We start from the raw sequence: 18,422 nt of genomic DNA on the forward strand, positions 1-18,422 counted from the left end.
CTTCACGATCTCTCTTCTGCCTTTGACACAGTAAACCACAACATCGTGATCTACCCTGGGCATCACAGATCTGGCTCTGGCGTGGCTTGCCTCCTTTCTCTCCGACCGTCCTTCCCAGGTGGAACTTGGGTCCTTTCTCTCCTCTATCACTCTTTACTTGTGGCATCCCCCAGGGATCTAGCCCACCGCTGTGGTTCTTCCTAATCTACATGGCCCCTCTGGCCCACAGGATCTCTATCTTCACCTCTAACATTCAGTGTTATGCAGATGACACACAGCGCTCCTTCAGGCTAGCCTCTGCTTCTTCCTCCTCCTCGCTCATACCCGACTGTCTGCAATTCACTCTTGGTGTGCTGCTAACGATCTATGCCACATTGCCAGTAAGACCGAGATCATTCTCATTAGGACCCCTGCTGTCATGATGCATACCCCCGGGCATCCAGACCACGTCCATCAGTCCGGGAGCAGGCATCATGTCGCCTTGAGAAAACCCAGCAACCCCTGCTAGGGGCTGTCTGGGTTCAGTCCTGGCGCCATAGGCGCCAGGCTCATAGGTGCACACTTACCTGATGCAGACCATGCTGCAAGAAGATCCAAGCCCATGTGAGGCCTGGAAGGGACTACTTTACCTTAAGGACTATTTGTTACTCGGGTGTGGTCGGGGAGGAATACCTACCTGGGACTACTTTGGGGGCTATTTAAACCACGCCCGAAGAGCAGCACGTGCTTCGCGTTATTCTGCATCCAGCAGCGTAACGCTCACTGTGCCAGCAGCAGCATCCAGCCTTCTGCCAGGCCCGCCTCGAACCTGGAGCACCTAGAAATAAGGAAAGAAGCAAAGGTTAGAACAAGAGTATTAACTGATTTCTTACCTGGTTCCGGATTCATCGCATCTTCAAACCAGAGGAAAGACTGTTTTAAACGCGTTGCATCGCCTGCAGCAGCGCCGCGCCATACTCACCGTTACACGCAACATCTCTTCGATCCGGCGCTGTCTCCATCTTAACATCGCCGAATCCCGGCACCTAAGGGGGACAAGAGACAACAAGGTGAGCAGAGAGAACAGACAGAGACAATCTCTTTAGCCGCCATATGCTTATCTGATTTTACCGCCGGAGGTATAATTCTTCAGCACGCCACATCTTCTAATGCCGCATCTGTAAGATAAGGAGAAAGCAGCAAGTTTAACCCTTGGCATTATTTACCGGACAGTTTTGGGTAACTCAGACTTTTACCGGAGCGCTTTCAACTGTCAATCTTCTTATTGGATCAAAGCTGCAAGATAAAAGAGGAATTGGACAGGAGTGAATTCCAGACATTTTGAACTCTTACGAACTATATATTTATGGCTCTTCGTCTGGACCTTTTGGAGTCAGGATTCGTCTACAACTCTTCCAATATCTTCAGGCCAGTGAAGTAACTGGTCATCAACGCGCCCCTGCGTGCTTCGCAGGATAGAGAGCTCATCATTCAAGAATATAAGGAGAATATTTCTACGGGCAAAGCAGACAAGATTAGGAGGGCAGATCCAGTAAGTCATTGCTGCACTACGCATCACGTGGGTGGAGGCCGCAGCAGTCTGGGTCCGACCGACGCCCCTGTGGGAGCCAGGAGAGCGTAACACCTTCCCCCGCTTTCCCAATTTCCCACTAGTTGGCCTCCCTTGGCCCAGAGCCCTCACCTGCTAGTGAAGCAAACAATCTGGGGGTCATTTTTGACTCCACTCTCTCCTTCTCTTCTCGTACATCTCTAAAAAGTCCCACTACCAGCTGCACCTCCTCAGACGTATTCTACCTTTTCTCACCTTCCCCCAAATGCTCACCATCTCCAGAGACCTAGTTCTCTCTAGGCTGGACTACTGCAACAGCCTCTTTCCCAGCCTTCCTACTTCTACTCTCCGTTCTCTACAACTCATCCAGAACAGACCCAAAAGACTTATCCTAGGCCTCAAGCCCAGGGACTGCATCTCTCTGGTGCTGAAATTCCTCCATTGGCTCCCCGTGGTTGCTAGAATCAAGTTCAAGACCCTCTGTATAGTCCACAAAGCTATCTGCGGCCCGGGTCCGCACTATCTACAATACTCTCTTCCTAAATACTCTCCTTCTAGAGCCCTCCACTCGGCCTCCTCCAACTCTTTGCGTGTGAGCAGTTTTTCCAAGCAGAGATTCGGGGGTAGATCTTTATCCTCTGCAGGTCCCTGCCTCGGGAACAGCCTCCCTGCCTCTCTCCGCCTTGAGCCGGAGCTCCTTAAATTCCGAAAACGCCTCAAGACCTTCCTCTTCTCTTCCTCTTTCTCGCTCCCTCTCCCTTGCTAACCTCCTCTCTCATTCTCTCCAGCTTCACTCCTCCATCTCTCCCCTAACTCTGTTCAGCTTTTGCTGACTGGTCACCTGGCTCACCTCCAGAGCATCACAGGTCCCAGGCTCCCCCGCCAATCTTTCAACCTGCCTACGGGCCTCTGCACTATCCTCAACACTATTGCACTTTCAGCATGCGTTCCATGAGAGCGGTAACCTCTCTGCACTTAACGCAGGGCCAGCTGGACTGGGTGCACTTGTTCCCCCCTCTCCCCTACCTAGCACTTCCGCCTGTACACTTGCATGACCTGAATTTATTAGGCCTAGTAAGTTCTGTCTTGGCCCCCCCCTTTGTCTCCCCTCCCTAATCTGGTTGCGCCTGATACACTTCATGCACTTGCACTAGGAGAAATGCTGTCAGGCCTACTATGCTAGTTACTTTTTTGTTAGTTCATTCGGAAACTGCAAGGCCTAAGAATGACTAATGTATTCCCATGCTCCCTTCCCTCCTTGAAGTGCTTTGAAGCACTTCACTTGTGTATAAGCGCTGTACAAATAAACAATTACAATTACAGATCCGAGAAGGCCATCAGGCCTTTTTGTGCCCTCCGACCATGATGGAGAAGGAGGAGGGAAGGCCCTCTTCAGGCCCTGCACCAAATACGGCCTACACCTGCAATGCTTCTACTGCCTGCACCCAGAACACAAGGAAGTGAAGTGTGAGATATGCCTTGGGTTCTCCAAGAAGATGACTAGGGACAGGCACAGTAGACTGTGGCGTAGCTTAACGCCAAGGCCTCTGACCCCAGGGTCATGCCTCACCCAGGACTGGCCAGTCCGAGAAAGGGTCTTCTTCTAAGTTCTTTGAGGGCGCCTCATCCGTGGGGGCCCAAGAGAAGGCCAAGAGCCGCAAGTCCGAGTCCACCGGGTTTGCCATGGAAGTGGGTCCCAAGGTGGATATGGCGCGATCATCATCACCTTCCGCCTCCATTGCCAGCCGGCAACCAAGCTCCTCTTTGAAGACGAAATCTACCTTGGCTAAACTACGCGAGAAATCTGAGAAGCCGCGAACATAAGGGAAGGACCCGAACAGCCCAAGCAGGCCCAATCAGTACATGCTGAGACCTCTTCGGCGATGGAGTTGGCGACTGCTACTGCCATGACAGCTAAGGGCACGGACCCTGCGAAGGTAGCCCCCGCAGCTCAGGGGTCCCTACCCCCCCAGGTGCGACACTGTCACAGTGACTTTGGCAAAGTCTACTGGCACGCCAGAAGGGGGGAAACCAGCTCAGGCCCCAGTTAAGGACCCAAAGGGGTAGGCATGAAGGGGGCGAGGAGGTCTCGAAGCAGCCTTCACAGGCCGTCGCCCCACAGCCATGGCGGTCTCGTCCATGGACGAAGACCAGGAGTCCTTATACTCAGCCCATGAGGATGTTGAAGAGGAGGACGACAGCGACGACAGTGCAGGGCCTGGTTTCCCTGTCTGCCTTCCTCACCAAATCTGGATGAAGGCCACGAATTTCTGCCAGGAAGTCCAAGCGAAGTCTTCTCAATACTATCACAATGCTTGGAAATGGCAAACTTGCAAAAACCTGTTAGTAGTATCATTAGTAACAAACTTGTGTACAGTGTGTGAAGGAATCTCCCACACTCTTTGGTCGGGGGGGGGCTTGGAAACAGGAGTTATAACAGTATCACCCATAGGTGCCGGAGAGATAGGAGTCGCAGGAAGAAAAAGAGTGCTGCAGGAGAATCATTCAAAATGTTAAATATCTGAACAGTACAAATTAAATACAGAGATATGGATAAAAATACATTGCTGCAATGACTAGGTGTTTTACAATCATATACACCTTAATCAAGCAGTTACTTGCTACACTTTTAATCACATAGCGAAGTTGGTCTGACCCTCTCTAAAGCCAGCCCTAACCTCATCAACTGTTCCTGTTGACATCTTTAATAAGTTTAATATCGCAAATTCATAACATTACTGGCATGTGTAGTCCAGCAGAAAGGTACCCATGGATTCCTACGCTCATACTTAGTGAAATTCTTTGCAGCTTATCCATCAATCTTAATCACAGCTTTAAATGAAGTTTCCCCTTCATAAATAAAATGTGTGAACCCAATACTAAATACCAATTGTAACTTAATGCACTAAAGGTGGTACATTGAAAACAGTACCACTATTTAAAATAATATCAAGTATAAGGGGTGTCCATGTATCACCTTGCTCTAATAACTCTTCATAAGGAAGCAAATATATTAATACACAGACTATATCAACTATAGAACAATATATACCTTTTAAACTATATATGTATTCCGACATTGTGGAAGTCCGTCATTAAAATATAAATGTGCAGACACAATGTAAATGTGTGTACTTCGATGTTTGTTTCCATATTAACTGGTGTGTGAGCTGCAAAAAATTAGATACTTCCATTCAGCTTTGCCAGAATAGTAGCTGTGAATGCCCAAAATAAATAATCATTTTACCTTTTACATTCCAGGAAAATGAAAGACTGTGCCAATTACCTTTTCCCTCGCGGGTAATGCCGCACATACTCTCCAACATCATGAGCTGCCACAGCCAAAACTTGCGGATCATCAGACACCTCAAGCAGCTTTGTCAGAATTCTATGCACGAAATAAAAAAGGAGGTCATGTTTTATTTTAGGTTGACATTGCTGCTGTATTTCTCATCTTACATCGAGCTACGACTGTCTTCGTGGTATCTAAACAGCACCTCTGTTTAAGCATCAAGTCAATTTTTATCATTCATGTTTTAAATCGACATCGTTGCTGAAGGTCTGCCTTCATCGATATCTAATGCACCTTGTTGAGAACCTTCCGTTTAGAATGGCCTCCGCTTGAAATCTTTGTTTTAAATAGTTGGCCACATCACTAAAATTGTTTTTTTTTAAATTTAGTTTTATAATAGCAGTATAGCACTCAAACTACAAGAATGTTGATAATGACACTAAGAAGTCCCTCAGTCCTAGAAAACTTTATGACTTGAACAGAAGAGCACATTTCTCGAATACTTTTCCAAAGTCACCTACGAGGGCTACAAGTGGGAGACTAAACCTAATGACTAACAATACGAGAGTTTAAATGACTTGACATTTGAGAATACAAAATATTTTTAAAACAGTACAATGAAAGAGCAAGGCAGTGAATAAAGTATATCTGAACTGGTGTAGACAGCATAATTTAGCGCCACCTAAAAGTGGAAACAAAAAAATAGTAGCCGAGACGGTTTACTAACTTTTTACACGTGTGTGTGCAACTGCACAACAGCATTGGAAAAGCTGATAGGTCTCTTTTTTTTTTTTTACACGAGGAGTTAGTTTTCAAAATAAATGGTAATGTTAAGGTTTAGATGTGCGATTTGGGCTGTGCATTTGGCATATTGGTGTGTTTTGGACGGTGCGTTTATATGTGTGGTTGAATGAGTGGATGTATCAATGGGTGAAGGGATGTATGAACTGATTAATGTTGTTGTAGTTAATGACTAGCAGCATATTGCCGGGTAGCCCAGACTGATTGACAAGATATTGACATATTATGCAGATGTGTTCAAATCCATATGACATCACATGCAACAAAATCCCTCCACATGCCAGATATTGCAATCAAATGAATGATTACTACTCTCATGCCCTGTATTGCCATCATAACCCAGGTAGTCCCATCATGTGGCAAGACAATCTGATCATGTAATATTTTGTTATAAGCTTATGTACTCCGACCATATACATAAATGAACTCAAAAATCCATCCATTCATTCATGCATGGCATGCGTGCACACAGATGTATTCATTCACTCTCAAACACACAGCCACAAGCTCACATACATGCAGACATGCACTCGAAACTCCCAAAGACACAGACATGCATTCACACACTTCTATAAATGCATGAACGAATGAGCAGAAGCAGACACCCCACACACTAATACCACATCGAAAGTGAATCGATATTTTTTTTTAAAGCCACTAAACACCCTCTCCAACATATGTCAGGACTGCTGCAATTATATAATTAAACTCCAGTCCTAGAATATTTGGGCAAAGTTTTGGATAGTGCCTTTAAAAAAAAAATCGAATCACTTTTGAGATGATTCGGTGTTATGGTTTTCGTTAATCAGTGGATACCATATAAACGTGTGCACACTACGATGTACTGAAAAGCATAGCCAGTCTCTCGCACACGCACACGTCCTCATATGGTCACGTTGTATCATGGCATGCCCAGGTACTGCCCATTATACGCCAGTGGTTAGGTTTTGCAGAAACAAGCCCAGATCATGTTTGGCCATTATATGCCTACATACTCTAAGCATACCATAGACGTTTCCATTATGTTTTCAGATACAAGGACCCTATGCCAGGTACTGCCCTGATACGCCCACATACTCACTATGAGATATGCCAAGCATTAACGTCAGACGGCCAGTTACTCCCAACAGATGCCAGCCATTGCCAACATATTCCCAGCAGTGGCAGATTTAAGACAAAGGGCCCCGTGGGCATGATTGACAGAGGGCCCTGGGAAGGCGGGACGTGGGGCATAGCTTAGGATGGGGTGGCTTAATGGTGGTTACAAATGCGGCAATAATGTATTTAAGGACAAATGTTTCATGTTTTTTTTTATGTGTCTTTTGCCATCATTGGTGTGTGTTTCGAGGTATGGCTCTGGCTGGAAACAGCCTATTCACATCAACAGTTATTTTTTACACAGTTTTTGTCGAGGATCACTCGATTTGATACGTGTTTTGGGTGACAAGTCTAACGTCACCCATTCAGTTGAATAAGGATATGTACGATGGAGACATTAAAACGCTCAATAGACATTTCACAGACACATGCCCTTTCAGTGGAGAAAGCTCCCGGATTCATGGGCCCATGCACTTCAAGTGGGAAATATGCTATCCCCTTCCATCCGCTCACCCCTTCCAAATCAACAGGCTGTCCCATACCCTTCTAAAATGTTCTCCTCTTATTCCATCCACTCCCTTGTTTCCTTCGATAAGCCCCCACTCTTTTCACCTTCCATTCACTATCTTCCATTAGTCTCCAATCCCAGTCACCTTCCATTTACTCTCCCATTCCCCATAAGAAAAGCTATTGCCACAACATGAAAAATGAAAATGTACACCTCAGCCCCCTGAACAAGAGACTGAGAAGAGGCTCCCACTTAATGATGTACTAAGAATCGAGGTTATGTACCTTTTGTTTGATTGCCAAGGCACAAGCTGGACTCTATATCATTGGGACAAGGACTACCAAAGAGCAAGTTGGGCGTGATGTCCCAGGGACTACAACTGCCAAGAAGCAAGCTGGGTACTACATGTTGGACTGTATATTAGGGTAGGGAATCCTGGGGGAAGAGCAGGATTTCCACAGTTGGGCTTTTGAGGCACATTTGCCTCAAATTAGATCTGCATGTGTTGTTTAAGGAGATGTGAAAACCAGATGTAAAAAGGTTACTGCATGTTTAACGCCTCCATTTCCATTCTGGGCAAATTTCTTTTATTTTTCAGGTGGAGCGGTGGGCTCCGACTATCCGATCCCATCACCTTGTGTGCTCCGGGCTGCATGCAGTGTTGGTGCAGGTGGAGATGCTCTGGATTTCAATGGAGACTGACAGCTTTTGCATCCCTTCAAAGCTGGTAGATTCTATAGTAAATCGACATAAAGGCATTTATGACTGCATGTGTTATGAGGTGTAAACATGCCCAGAAACCTGTGACCGCCCAAAAGTCCATACAAACAGTCAAAATTGCATGCCGTGGACTGCATGCATGAAGAGCACGTATTTGTGATTTGCTCCGTGCAATGCCTGAGCATTTGTAAAATGAGCCACATTGAGTTAAGCCATTCTGACACTTAGTTTAGTGTATTTTATTAGTTGGACAGTGACCCCCATAGAACGTATACAAGTTATCATCACCCAATTTGAGAAAAATAATTATTTGTACCTTATACTTGACTCAAGTGCGTCCAGTGGATCATTAGTCCCAACAGGCATTGAGACAATTGAAACACTATGTTCGGAGGTGAAACCCAAAACACACAAATACACACTCGTTGGTAAACCCTGCTACAAAACACTGTCAAAAACTACAGTTCTAAACAACCCAACACTCTCCTATTCTTTTGATAACCATGTTTAACTCTTATTCAATTGCTATGGAATGAGGGTGCCACATCTCAAAACGGGTTCTTTCAATTGGTTTGCTCTCCTATGCATGTTGAAGGCCACGTCCTAGACTCCATCCTGACCAGAGGTAAGCCTATCATGGGCAGCTCACTGTCCCAACTGTTCTGGACAGATCACATTAGGCAGACTTCCTTAGGATCTCAAGCCAGACACTTCTACGGCAGGAGAAGCGTCCCCCAACCGCCCAATCAGACTCTACAACAAGATCTCAAAACAAACATTGGTGGACGTCTTTAATCATTCCACTATCCAGATGTAGTGATAACCTCCGGGTCGGGAGGATAGCTGAAGGTAAGCACGTTTGTCTTGGAAGCAAGACAACGCATAGCAACACAGGTTTGGATCCCGGTCTCGTGCTATAAAGCGCATTATAAAAGAACAATTATTATAACCGGGTAACTACTAAAAAAGAAAAAAGTAGTTCGTATTTTAAGCCTCCAATAGGTTGCATTACAAAGATCTGGCCAATCACAAATTAGATGGGAGAAGTTTCTAGAAGCTTTGGCGTTACTCCAATGACCATAAAGACAAAATTGGCATCAAAACCAACACAAGAGGGCACAAAAAGCAATTAGGCATGAGAACAACGCCTACAAGAAGAAATTCAACAGCTAGCCATGCTGAGCTTTGTTATTAAAGAATCATGTACTTTTAGGAGCGCATGCAGTGACCTTTTTTTGCAACTTACCTTTGGCTAAAAGTAAATTAACGCGAGCCTCAAACAATCGTGCACCCCATTCAAAAAATATATATATATATACCCACCTGAATATCCTAACCACCTTGCATTCTATATATCCAACTGCATCTTCAATGCAAAATCCTGGCAAAATTGGTTGAGGACCAACTACACAAATACAGCAAAGAAAACACACTCTCCATGAGCATCAATCAGACTTCAGGCCCACCAAAGGCATGAAGACCACTCTGATCAACATTTGTGAGAGGATTCTAAAATCCCTATATGCCAACTGCCCAGCAACTCTGATCCTATTGGATCCAGCAAAGCCCTATCATACCGTTGTCCACAAGATACTCTTATACGTCATAGAAAGGTTGATAGTGATAACCGGAATGGCTTGTATGTTCTTTCTCAAAAAATGGTGCTTGCATTTATTAATCATCTGCCATAAATCATAAACTGATAGTCAAACCTTTTTCTAATTTCCCAAGGGTCCACTGTTTTCCGATAGCTTTTCAATGCATATATTTGACAGCTTGCATCCCAGTTGGAATCCTTCAAGACTCATTTGCAAATAATGACTCACAAAGCTTCATCCACCTTGAAAACCCGATGGGAATAGTCCCAATATTCTGGGGTGTCTGCTTCAAATTCAGGCTTGAATACCAAACAGCTTTCTGCTCTTTAACATAAGCTAAACTGAAATACTGATACATGGCCCACTTAAAACCACCAACTTCTTTTCAACCTGCCTATTGGGCCCCACCTACACCATCAACACTGGTATAGAAGGAGCAAGTTACTTATCTGTAACTCCTGTTCTCCAGCATAGGTATTTTATGAATATTTCCCGTCAGGCTGAGAATCCTCAGTAACAATAAAGCAGTGTTGCTTTACATTTTAAAACTGCTTGGACTGGGGGTGAGGGGGCGCTGCTGAGCAGCCAAGAAAATGGCTGGCTAGCTCCTGTGCTCCGTGTGGCGGAGACACGAATCCGACACAATCAACAGTTCTCTGTCATTTTCTCCAGCTGAAACTACATCTGTGAGCAGCGGATACCCGGCGGCATATTGTCCCCCAACCATGGGAGAATTCGGAGCTTCAGAGCCCTGCTGCAGCCGTGGCTGCTTTCCGCACTCTGTGACCCTGCTGGCGGCCCGCAGGCCCTAACGACATGGAACTTTCCTGGCTCCGCCTTTGGATCGCAGCCGGCTGTGCTTGCCCCCTGCAGTGTGCCGGCTCCTGTGGGGATCGTGGCTGGCCATGTCTCCCCTACACGGCTCCAAGTGACCGTGGCCCAATGCATCCTTACCACCAGCAGTGACTGTGGCGGGGCCCTGCCAGATCTGCGAGCTACGAGCGGGACCGCTTCACATGGCTGTACCCGGTTCACCCGCGGTCCAGGTGCGGGCGGGTGGCCTGCTGCCGCAGGGTGGCATCCCGCCTCACTCCAGTGCTGTTGCCGGGGGGGGTACCGCGGCCTGCGGGTGGCCCGCGCTGGTCTGGTGGCCTGGGGTTACCCTGGGCCCCCTGTAGAAGAGGCTCTTGGGAGGGACCCTGCCCCCTGGAGGTCACTGAGGCGCAGCCGGGGTCCTCTGCTGGCCCACAATTTATGATCTGAGTGTGCCCCCCCGGGCCTGTAATCAGAGCTGGATATCCAGGTGAGGAGCTGCGGGGGGATCCGCATCTTGGGTTCCGCATCTTGGGTTCCGGGTGCCCGTTGGCGCTGGGTGGTGAGGACTCCCCGCTCGCATTTGCCATGGCCCCACCCTGGGCACCCACAGACTTTCCTGCACTGCCAGCGCATCACCCGCTCCCTACACTGGAACTGCTGTGGGGGCCGCCTGTGGCGGAGCCACCGGAGCACCCCCCTCCCTGCTCCTGGTCTGAGACAGTGATCTGTGCACGCACCGTTGCCCTTGCGGACACCTTCCCCGGCCAGGGATCCCTGGTTCCCAGTCTGGGCTACAGTTCCTGGGTGCCAATGAGACTGGCCTCTCCTGCTTTCTCATGTCCCCTACAGTTGCCTACAAACAGTTGCCTACAATGTCTCATCACTGGGCTGCCTGAGTCCTCGTTCTCCACAGCGGTGGCTGATCCCTGGTGGGGGCTGGCGCCTCCCATGCATGCATAACGGCTTCGGACATTGGAGCTGGCCCTACTGACTCTGCCTGTGGTACTGTGGTTTTTGCCAGCCATATCTTCACCTATCAGGGGTCGTTGTGCTACAGCAGCCATTCTGCTACTGGAGGCCCTCTCATATATGCCACCTGTCAACCTTAATAATTGTGCTGTGCTATTCTGCTAGGGCTCCTCTCTGGCTTGTCACAGCCCACTCCTGGGCTGGGTGCTGGTGGGACCGGACTTCACTGGTCCACACACTTCCTTCACCACCACTCCTGGCCGGCGCTCCGTCTTGGGGTCACCTGCAGGCCTGCAGATGTTCGCTGATTAGACGTGGCACCTCGCTCACACGTTTATTCCATTACTCACCATCGACACTAGGTCCATTGGCCTGGCTGGTGTTGTCACGACCGGTGCCAATTCTGCCTCCACCCAGCAGAGATCTGCAGTCCAGTACTGCCATCATATCTGCCCAGGGCCCCCGCGCTGATCTTCACACCCCTCTGTGCATCGAACACCAGGGCTCCCCATTACCTCGCACTGCACCAGAAATGCCCAATCCCCAGGGGGCCAATAAGGTGGGAGCTATGGATAAATTCACAAAGGCAGTGCCGAGGGCGGACCCGGTACCCTCATCATCCATCCAGGGGGAGCCCGAACCCAAATCGCGCCCCGGCACATCAGCCCCTGATCTCACTACAATGATGGAATCCATGGCCAAGAACGTTGCCTCTTTCCACGAGAAGCTGGACGATGTCAATGCCAACATTGCCTCACTTAAATCACGGGTTGACCAGGCCGGAACCAAGATCACCAAGGCTGAAAACAGAATTAGCTCGAATGAGGACAGACTGCATGCCCTACAGGACACAGTGGCCACCCTGACCCGAGACATGAAGATCGTGAGGGCAAAGTGCGACGAGTCCCGCTCGCGCAGGAACAACCTATGCATTATTGGGGTCCCGGAGAATGCCCTTAAAGGGCGCATGGAGGTGGCAGTCGAGAACCTACTTAAAGAGCTACTGGGCAACCCCGCGCTGTCCCCATATTTCACAGTGGAGCAAGCCCATCGGGCCCTTTCACTGCACCCTAAACCGGGAGACTTCCCCAGGCCCGTTATCGGCAGAATATTCAATTATAGGGACAGAGACCTTATCCTCCGCCTGTCACGCGAGAAGGTAGGGCTGCGCCTCGATTCACATACCATCAGGATATTCCCGGACTTCTCGGTCGGTGTACAGCAGGAGAGGCGCCAGTTTCTCTGTGTCAAAAGACTGTTGAGAGAGCGCCATGTCCCCTACGCAATACTGTTCCCAGCATGGCTCAAGATCACTTACAAGATAAAACTGCACTTTTTCACTGTCCCAGATGAAGCTGTTAAGTTTATAGAGTCACAAATACCACTTCCTAATGCAGAGGGGGACCCTGACTGAACGTTAGCCGCCCAGTTTTCATGTACACCTGGTTTGAACATTTTTGTTTGCTTCCTAATGAGACGATGGTAATAATGCTTCATTAATCCAACTTCACATGTATACTCTAGTTTCTTGCAGCAGTTGCATTGAGTCAGTTTCTCTTGTGCTGACACCATATGTTCCCCACCCGGTCCTGCTTAATTTGCCACAGGCCTCTACTCGCCTCTGAGGTCCAACCACTTGGCTTGATGATACTGGGAACCGTCTACCTCTGTTGTTCAGCTCTTGGATCGGCTCGGCTCTTGCTGCGCCCGCTGGCAATGTAGAACATGCATCTATTATGTGTAACCGCTAACTCACGTACCAACTTCGGTACTCAAGGTTCCCCGTTTGTTCATGTGTCAACCACATGGCAACAGCTCACCCCATTGCAGTTGCAACGATTATGTTTTTGGAGTTGTTGGGAGAGGGGGGGTTGGCCCCCGTTGGGCCGGTAGCGGGGGTGATCCATGTTGGGAATCCCCCACTAACTCCTGTTCTTTGGGGGAAATTCTTATAATGGGGAGGGGGGAGGTTGAGGACACTACCTGCCAGGAAGGGGTAGTAGGGGAGGAGGGAGGAGTTGACTGGGGGAGTTATATTGGAAATGGCGGAGGGAGACCGACTCACTGAGTCACATCAGGGTACCTTCGGAGCAACAATCCAGGCTGCAAACACATAGAACAACAATGGAGCTGGGATGTGCCTTAGACAGCTGAAATGTCCACTACCATAATGTCTTGGAATGTTCGGGGCTTGAGCAATCACACCAAGGCTCGCAAAATTATGGCTTATACACACAGACACGGTTGCAAAATACTACTTCTGCAAGAAACACATTCCAAGGGCCCCCTGGCACAGAGCATGGCACCATCGTGGGGACCCCACAGATATTTTACTGCCTATTCCACTCGGACCAGAGGCGTGCTGACGATGATACATAAATCCATTAAATTTACACTCCACAAGAGCTATATTGACCCCGCTGGCCGATATGTTGTACTACACTGCACAATTGTAGGCAGTGAATACCTTCTTGTGAATACATATGGCCCTAATGTGGATACCCCCGACTTTGTGGACACGGTGGCTTCTATACTGCTGGGCTATATGGGAGTCCAGGTTATTTGGGGGGGCGTGGAGGGGGACATGAACCTGATACTAGACACAGGGATGGATAGGACTGGGACTGGGACTGCCCCCAGGCCGCTGTCCGGTGCAGCTCGTAAGCTGCAGATACACAGTGCAACACTTGATATACAGGATGTCTGGAGACTACTGCATCCACAACTACGTGAATATACCCATTACTCCTCTGTCCACGATAGCTCCGCCAGAATAGATCTGTTTCTTGTGTCAAGCGGGACGATGGGAATGGTGGGAGGAGCGCAAATACTGACTCGTACCCTCTCTGACCACGCCCCAATCACCCTATCATTGGAATTAGGAATGTCGGCTCCAACAGGCTCCACATGGCGATTTAAATCAGCTGCCCTTCGGAATATAGTGTTTATGGTCGATATCTTAGCGGATATCAAGTCCTATTTTGAGCACAACACTCCTCAAGCCACCACCATCGGTGTCCACTGGGATGCCTTCAAGGCCTTCATCAGAGGAATGTCCATCTCCAAGGAGGCGGGAGTACTAAAGACAATAAGAGCCGACCTCAGTCGCTCAGAGTCCCGACTGCGAGAGCTGGAACGGGATTGTTCTACATCTAGCGACCCTGCCGCCCTCGCTCTAATTAGTGACAAACTTCCGGTGTTCAACGCACACGCCACTAGGGAAGTCCAATACTTTAGCCGCCCAAAGGCAGCACGGAAGTATGGAGAAGGTGATAGACCCGCCAGAACATTGGCCACCTTAACAAGGGGGGAGTGGGGTCAGGCCCAGATTACCTGTATAAAGGATGGGTGAGGCATTTCACAATGGTCAGACCAGCAAATACTGGACATTTTCACTGACTTCTATACAAACCTCTATTCCCAACCACCCGAACATAGCGAACAGCATATGCAGGAGCTCCTCGATCAGATACCCATGACTGGCATCTCCCCAGCAACCAGGGACCAGCTGGACTCCCCAATCCAATTAGACGAAATAGCAGATTCCATATCCAAACTCCCTAAAGGTAAAGCTTCGGGTCCCGACGGATTTACGGCTGAGTTCTACCAGGAACACATAGCTATACTGGCCCCAAAGTTATTGGAGGTATGGGACGAGTCACTCTGTGTGTCTGCCCACCCCCCTACCTTGCGCGAGGCCGTCATAACGGTGCTACTTAAACCCGGTAAACCTAGCGAATAATGCAGCTCATACAGGCCCCTCTCGCTCATGAACCTGGACACCAAGATCTTCGCTAAGGTCATTGCGAACATCTTTCTCCCAGTCACGACACACATGGTCCACGAGGACCAGGCGAGCTTTGTACCTGGGAGATCCACCTCTCACAACATTAAGAGTTTGATTAACATTATGGCGCGAATCAATCAGGACGCAAGGGCTGTGGCGGTTACACTCGACGCCCAAAAAGCGTTTGACATGGTGTCCTGGAAATATATGTGGCTAGTGCTAGAGACGATGGGCACTGGCCCCAATGTGCTCAGATACATCAAGCTATTATACACCTCCCCAGGGACTACGGTCCGAATCAACTCCCCGACGTCTGCTTTAATCCCGCTCTTCAGAGGCACCAGACATGGCTGCCCATGCTCCCCAATTCTCTTTGCCCTGGCGATAGAGCCAATGGCGGATTACATCAGAGTGCGCAACTCTCGCAGGGGGATACGACTGAAGGACACTCCCGAGATTATATCTCTCTATGCAGATAATGTGTTATTGTATATTAGGGACCCAGCTACTCATCTCGATCCAATACTGAGAGATGTAACTCGCATAGGCACACACTCGGGATTTACGATCAATTACTCGAAATCTGAGATCTTTCCCCTCACCAGCTCTACCCAACAACCGGCCACTGAATACCCACTCTGCTGGTCACCCGGCGGGATCAAGGACCTGGGGGTCCAGGTGTCCCTGTCCAAAGACACATTGCTGGCAGACAACTACCTGGCTGCTGCACAACTAGTCGAGTCCAAAATGGTACGCTGGCATTTGCTCCCATTGTCACTTGCTGGGAAGCTTTCTTTTATCAAGATGGTACTCCTCCCTGAGCTATTGTACATGTTTAGTAACGTCCCCATCTGGCCTGGGGGGAAATACTTTACAAGACTTCATACACTGTGCGCGCAGTTCCTTTGGCACTCCGGGGTGGTACGCAAAAGATGGTCAGATATGACGCTCCCATATGAAAGAGGGGGGATTTACCGCGCATGACCTGACGTTGTATTGGCTATCAGCACAAGAGCAATACGCCTCCAATTGGTATCCCGGTTCCCCCCCCCACACCCACATATCAAACTAGAGACCCTGGCTGCAGCCAGAGTTAATGTTATGACACTCATACTGCATCAACGGTACGCACCGGACTCTCCTGCTGACCCAGTCGGAACCAGCGTACATGCCTGGGGCCGACTGTTCAGCACCACGGCCGAACAACACCCATACTACAACTGGCTTCCCATTTGGGGGTTTCCCGAGATGCAACCTACACACGACACGGCCCTGGCGCGACACTGGGGCACCCTGGGCTATCACGCACTTACAGACCTCTGCCCCAATGGGCGGTCCATAAACCCACAGACATGGAGGCCTGGCCATTCCGGGTCGGCACTTGAATTTCTGCAATACTACAGGCTCTGTGTTGCTTTCCGTGCTGCTTGGCCTGATTTCCCCAACGAGCCCCCAGACTCTCCAGGGATTACATACATAGCTAACTCAAGTGGGGCTCGTGGCGTTGTCTCTTCACTGTATAAACTGCTAATAACAAGTGCCCCGAATCGACCCTCCAGGGCACGCAGTGAGTGGGCGGATGAACTGAGCCTTGAAGTTTCCAACCACCTATGGGTGGAAAATGTGCTCGCATAACAACAGTCTCCCTAAACTTCCGATATCGTGCCATGCAATACAAATTGGTGAATAGGCTATACTACACCCCCCCTCAGGATCTCCAAATTTGCCCGCACTGCACCGCAGTCCTGTCCACGCTGCAGGACGGAGAATGCGGACCATCTGCATATGTTCTTGACATGCCATGAATTGGGGGAATTCTGGGAGAGACTCTTGGGGACACTGTCTGAGATTAGTGAAACTGTAATCAATCCTGACCCGATGGGAGTGCTCTTTGGGGTGTGGAAAACTGACTAGGCTAAACATATGGCAACATTTTTAAACATAACTTGCATGGTAGCCAAGAAATGTGTTCTTCTAACTTGGAAGAGTTCCCCCCTGCCCCCCCTACGTACCAGAAGTGGTTAAACTTGCTTACTTGGTCCCGAAACTGAAGACGAATACCTTGATATGCTTCCTATTCACTCACGCCCCAAGAATATTTGGACTGCCTTTAACAGTTACCTTCACAGCCAAGAGGAGAGCACCTCCGGAAGTGATTCCCATATGACCCCTCAATAATTGACTAGTACGTTGAGGTCCATCGCAAGCCACGGTTCCCCCACCAGTTGTAAAGTTGCTCTTGCACTTAATGTTTTACTGTCTACCTACATTGTATGTATTGCCCGCTCTGATGTACATGTTTGTTGTATGCCTCTGCCATCCCAAAAAAAATAAAAAAATAAAAACTGCTTGGACTTACATATCCCATTACTGTCACTTGGGGTCATACTGCCCCAGACAATGACAGTGGTCCTCCTTAGTTCCACCCCTGGTGGCCATCTTCAGACTTAAAGTGCATGTAATGTGGCAGTAGGAACCAAGACCAGAGCTATAGAGGGGTAGGAGAGATTGTGGCATGTGAATTTAAGAAAGATACCCATGCTGAAGAACAGGAGCTACAGGTAAGTAAAGTTGTTCCTTCTCCAGCATCAGATCTTTCATGGATTTACATGCTTATGAATAAGATTTCAAAGGAGCACATCTACACAACAAACGAGAGGCGGCACAGCTCTACCGAAGAAATAAACTCACCACTTGAACATTCACCTCAAGCAAACAGGTTTGCGAATCACAGTTTGTCCGACACAGGACTCCTCTCTGGAATCCCTGTCAACGCAGTAGAAATTTGTGAAGGTGTGGGTCGACCACCACGTAGCAGCCCTGCAGATGTCGAGCAGGGGAACACCAGACAAGAATGCCGTAGTAGAGTAGTAGAGGCCAAGGCTCTGGTGGAATGTGCCCTTGGTCTACAAGGCAGTGGCCTGTTTCCAAGCCGATGGCAATGCAAATTGCAGCCAGATAACCACCTAGAAATGGAAGCTTTGGACAGGGCTTTGCTCAAATGTTAAAGAGTTGTGAAGTTGTGCAAAATTCTTTCACACATGCAATATAAAACTTCAAAGCACGGGCAACGTCCAGTGAATGCAAGGCCCTTTCCACCAGAGAGGCTGGACAACCAAAGAACACAAGCAGGACCAGTGGTTTGCTGAGGTGGAACAATGATGGAACCTTCACCATGAATGAAGTATGAGTGCCAGGAGCTGTTTGTTTTATTTATTTCTATAGCGCACCTTAACCCGGAGCTATCTGGGCACATAAGACAGTTACAGTTACAAGTGTTACAG

General features: G+C 48.6%; 1 protein-coding gene across 1 annotated transcript in view; it reads right to left on the reverse strand.

Annotated features, from left to right (window-relative positions):
• The window catches only part of ATP6V1H (ATPase H+ transporting V1 subunit H), a 478,140-nt gene that overhangs the window by 79,183 nt on the left and 380,535 nt on the right, over nt 1-18,422 (reverse strand). The window contains exon 12 of the mRNA XM_069618225.1: nt 4,836-4,937. Within this exon, the coding sequence (XP_069474326.1) occupies nt 4,836-4,937 (102 nt within the window). The remainder of the gene's footprint in view (nt 1-4,835; nt 4,938-18,422) is intronic.

This window comes from Ambystoma mexicanum, chromosome 10 (genome assembly GCF_040938575.1).
Source record: "Ambystoma mexicanum isolate Mex_15411 chromosome 10, UKY_AmexF1_1, whole genome shotgun sequence".
Lineage (NCBI taxonomy): Eukaryota > Metazoa > Chordata > Amphibia > Caudata > Ambystomatidae > Ambystoma > Ambystoma mexicanum.